Consider the following 4,948-nt stretch of genomic DNA (forward strand, 5'->3'; position numbering starts at 1 on the left):
AGCCCTGGGCTGCAGCGCCAACCCCTCCCCCACTGCGGTGTGCAGAGCCCAGCCCTGCACCCAGCCCTGCACTCAGCCTGCACCCAGCATGCACTCACCCTGCACCCCATGTGCGCCCAGCTCTGCAACAAGCCCACAACCTGCCTGCAACCATGTGCACCCAGCATTGCAACTGCACTGCACCCAGCCTGCAACCACCCTGCACCCAGCCTGCACCCAGCCTGCAACCACCCTGCACCCAGCCTGCACCCAGCCTGCAACCACCCTGCACCCAGCCTGCACCCAGTGTGCACCCAACCTTGCAATGACCCCGCGCTCAGCGTGCACCCAGCATCGCAACTGCACTGCACCCTGCAGCGGAACCACTCTGCACCTATCCAGCAGTCAGCCTGCACCTGGCATTGCAGCCATCCTGCAACCGCCCTGCCCCCAATGCTGCGATCACCCTGCACCCAGTGTGCACCCAGCACTGCAACCACCCTGCACCCAGCACTGCAACCACCCTGCACCCAGCTTGCAACCACCCTGCACCCATCCTTGCACTCACCCTGCACCCAGCCCGTATCCAGTGCTGCACCCATCCTGCACCCAGCCCTGCAGCAAGCACCCAGCGCGCTGTGCGGCTGCAGACAGCCCACGAGGAGTGGGGCACAAACCCATGCCCCCCCCCCCCAAGCCTCACCCATGCCTCAGTTTCCCCACATGCACCGGGCACACGCAGGGGTCCTTTGGGCATCCCGCAGGGCTCACGGCCATCCCCTTGGCACCGCTGTGCTGGGGTAGCTCGCTCCCCCCCCCCCCCAACCAAGCAGGGAGGCCTGACCGTGGGGGTTCCTCCGCAGCCCCCCCCCACTCGCGTTGCCAGAGCAGCAGTTGGGAAATTCTGCTGACAGCAGCAAAAGGAGCGGGTGCAGGCGGGCGGGCGAGCCCACGTGCTCCGGCCCCATAGCGGGGGGCTGCGGGCAGCGGGTGGATGAAGGCCCCCAGGCTCCTTCTTGCCTACAGCGAGGTGGGGGGGTCCCAGGTTGGGGTGTGCAAAGCAGGGAAGGAGCGGAAGCACGCAGCAAAATGCAGGAGTGTGCAGGACCGACTGCGAAGGATCGTGCAGGAAAACGCAGGGGTGTGCAAGGGCGCGCAGATGTGTGCAGATGCACGCAGGACTGAGCGTGCAAAAAGCGCAGGAAAATGCAGAAGGATTGTGCACAATCCTGCACTAACAGCCGTGCAGGAGTGTGCAGGATTGTGCAGGCGGGTGCAGGACCGAGGGTGCATGAAAACGCAGCCGTGTGCAGATGCGTGCGGGATTCAGTGCGCAGCAGCAAGCAAGCAGGAGCACGCGAGGCCATGGGGACCCCCGACCCCCCCAGCGCGTGCCCCCCACGTCTCTCCGTGCCCCATTTCCCCCTCCGTGCCCCATTTCCCCCTCCTTTGTGCTGCAGCCCGGCACGGGGCGGCGGGGGCACAACGAGGCCGAGCACCCAGCGGCACCCAAAGGTTCCCCCCCCCCACTGTCCCCAGTCCCCCTTAACGGCGGCGCAGAGCGACCTTAACAGGGAAAGTGAGCGGCTGCCAGGGCCTTATCAGGGAGTATTTACAGCCGCCGTGTTCCCAATTAGACATCAGGTGACTGCGGCTGCTGGGGACCCAGACGCCGGGGTCAAGGTCACGGGTGGGGGGTGGCAGAGGGGCGGCCGCTTCCCTTGGGGACACCGGGACCCCCCAGCACCCTGCGTGGGGTCACCCCCACATCGGGGTTTTGTCCCTGCCGGTGGCACGGTCGGCTGTGAGCTGCCCATCCCCAAAGCCATCCCCCGTCTGGGGACCCCCGGCGCCGGGGGGCGTGGGGCGCACGTGATGCCAGTCAGACCGCGGTGGCTCCCGGGGGACCGAGGTGACACCCGACACATCCGCCCGCGCCCGCCGTGATTTATGGCTCCGTCAATCCCCTTTGTTGGGATTATAGCCACCGGGTGCCCCCCTCGGTGTCATTATCCGTCCTTGGGCTGCGGCCAGCGCCGGGTGACGAGCGGTCAAACCACTGCAGAGGCGCAATGGGACGCGTCCAGGGATGGGGACGGGTCCTGGGGTGGGGACAGGTCTATGGATGGGGACGGGTCTATGGATGGGGACGGGTCCCGGAGGCACTGCATGGTGCTGTGGGGTTGCTCCCTGTAGGATGCTCTGCACAGCCTCATGGGCCCTACCACCAAGCCTCGCTGCTCTGTGCCCACCCTGGGGTGCGGCGGGACATGGGTGACGTCGGGATGCACAGGGGACGTTGAGAAGCACGGGTGACATCAGGGAGCACGGTGTCCCAGCCGTATGGGTGAGACCCCTCCTCAGCCCCACAGATCATGCACTCAGGCTGCCTACGGTCCCTACCCACAGGGTTCCCCCCGCGGGTCCCCCGTGTGCCCGCTGCCATCAGGGCCACACGTGCCAGCACGGCTCCGGCTGGGGACCCGCTTGGATAACAAAGGAGCTGGACCGAGGCACGTGAGGACGATGGCTTGGGGAACACTCCTGGCTACCGAGCCCAGACACTGCACCGTGCCTCAGTTTCCCCATCTGGATCCCAAACGCTTCGGGAGCGGCTGTGACCGTGGTCAAGTGCTGCCCTGGGGACACACTGGGGACAGACTGTGCCACCCAACCGCCGTCCCCAGCACCAGCAGCACCCCTGGGGACTGTGCAATAGGAACCGGGATCGGTGCCGGATGGGGAAAAGGGGACAGTGGGGGACACCCACTCGGGGTGGGAACCATTTGGAGCAGCGGGGTCTGAAAGGGAAGGAAAGAGGGAAGGAGCCCCCCGTACCTCTCTCGCGGACGAAGTAGGCCAAGTAGAGGTCGAGCTCTTTGACGGAGACGCTGATGTGGTGGGGCTGGATGCAGAGGATGGGGTTGGTGCACTGGCCCGCCTTGACCAGCCGCTCGCCGTCGGTGCTCTCCAGCGGGATCCCTTTGAAGAGGATGACCATGACCAGGTCGAGCCGCCACACCTTGTCGGCCTGCCGCAGGCAGTCGATGCGGCGCATCTTGCCCTTCTGGTCGGGGTTGGAGAGGACGCAGCACGACGGCTTCTTGCCGGTGATGGAGAGCACGAAGTCCTCGCGGCACTCGGGCCGGATGTCCTTGCGCAGCTTGGCCAGGAGGCGCGAGGCCCACTTCTGCTTCACCTCGGGCTTCTCGCTCAGCAGCTCGTCCTTCACCGCCCGCTCCTCGTCCTTCGTCATCCTCTTCTCGTGCTTCTTGAAGTACTTGCGCTTGCGGGCCTGCAGGTTGAACCAGGTGTAGGCGAAGGCCCGCACGTGGGGGAGCAGCGCCTCGATGAAGGGGTGGAACTCATCCTGCGGGGCACAGCGACAGCACGTCACCCTCACGGCCCCGGAACGCGGCCCCGAAACACCCCCGGCCACGTGGGGGACCACGATGGGGACAGGCCCCCAAACCCACCCCCTGGCCACTTGTGGGGCCTGGCCCCAAACCCAACCTCATCCACTTGTAGGGCCCACAGTGGGGACAGACCTCGTGTCCCCAGACTCACCTGGAGGGCCCCAATGGGGCAGACCTGGTGACCCAAACCCAACCCCAGCCACTTGTGGGGCCCCAGTGGAGACAGGCTTAGTGTCCCCAAACTCTTCCGTGGCCACTTGTGGGGACAGGCCTGGTGTCCCCAAACCAACTCTCAGCCACTTGTGGGGCCACACCGTGCCACATCCCCATCCATCCAGCAGCCAGAGGGCAGGGACACTGCATGTGCCCACCACCGGGACAGGGATCCCCAGTGCCACCGTGATGCCAAGTGGGGCACGGGGACATTGCTCCCCATCCCCATAAATCCTGCCAGGGTGCGACGGAGCCGTGGAGGCCGCCCCACATCTCACCCAGATGCCAAGCATCTCCCCAGCACCCGGGGTGCCATGCGGTGTGGGCACGGGGCGGGCACGGCGGGGCTCCCCCCCGATGCGAGGGAACTCCCCCCAGTTTGCCCCAGTTCTGGGCAGCCCGGCTGTTGGCGCGCGGCCCGGTGAGCAATGCGTGCTCTGACTGTCTTTTTCCATTTGGCTGCTGGACGAGTCCGTCCCCGAAAGAAAACAAGGAAAGTGCATCCATCTCCACGGCCCCTCCTTCCCGCATCCGATTTTCCCAGTTCGGAAAAATCCGTGCTTGGGTTTGCGTCGGGAACGGCCCCCGCGCCCCAAATCCCAGCTGGGAGGTGGCAAAGAGCGGCCACCAAACCCTCCCCAAACCTCCTCTTTCCCCTTGCTTCCCTCCCGATTGCAATCGCAGCGAGGAGAGGGCGAAGCAGAGCACGGGGTCTCAGTGCAGCCGGGAGGAGCCGCTCCTCGGCCACCGCAGCCCTGTCCCCACGCGACCTCGCTGCTCCCTGCCGGCACCGACCCTGCTCCAGTGCAGAGCCCTCAGCCCCACGGCAGCTCCACACCGGCCCCACTGCCCCAGCACAGCCCACCAGCACAGCCCCACCGACCCCACAAGTCCCCCCACACACAAACACCATTATTTTCCAGCACAACCCCACCCTGGAAGCTGATGGCTCCCGCTCCAGGTCCATTTTTTCGCCCACTGAGCCCTGCAGCATCACCTGAGCTCTGGCCCTTCATACCCATAAGGGATCCATCCTGTGTGTAGGATCCATCCTGCTCCATGGGATCGCATCTCACCCATAGGACTCATCCCTACCCATGGGATCCCATCCTGCTCAGAGGAGCCCATCCACCCATAGAATCTCATCTTACCCCCAGGATCCATCCTACTCACAGGACCCCATCCTGCCCATAGGACTCATCCTGCCATCAGATCCCATCCACCCATAGAATCCATCCTGCCCACAGGACTCATCCTGCCCATAGGATCCCATCTACCCATAGAATCCATCCTGCCCATAGGACTCATCCTGCCCATATGATCCCATCCACCCATAGAAT

General features: G+C 65.3%; 1 protein-coding gene across 1 annotated transcript in view; it reads right to left on the reverse strand.

The window, feature by feature from the left end:
* Positions 1-4,948, reverse strand: part of NFIC (nuclear factor I C) — a gene marked incomplete at its 3' end in the record, with an annotated part of 23,472 nt that overhangs the window by 14,627 nt on the left and 3,897 nt on the right. Inside the window, 1 exon segment of the mRNA XM_021378773.1 lies at positions 2,818-3,349. Within this exon segment, the coding sequence (XP_021234448.1) occupies positions 2,818-3,349 (532 nt within the window).

Source organism: Numida meleagris, chromosome 27 (assembly GCF_002078875.1).
Source record: "Numida meleagris isolate 19003 breed g44 Domestic line chromosome 27, NumMel1.0, whole genome shotgun sequence".
NCBI lineage: Eukaryota > Metazoa > Chordata > Aves > Galliformes > Numididae > Numida > Numida meleagris.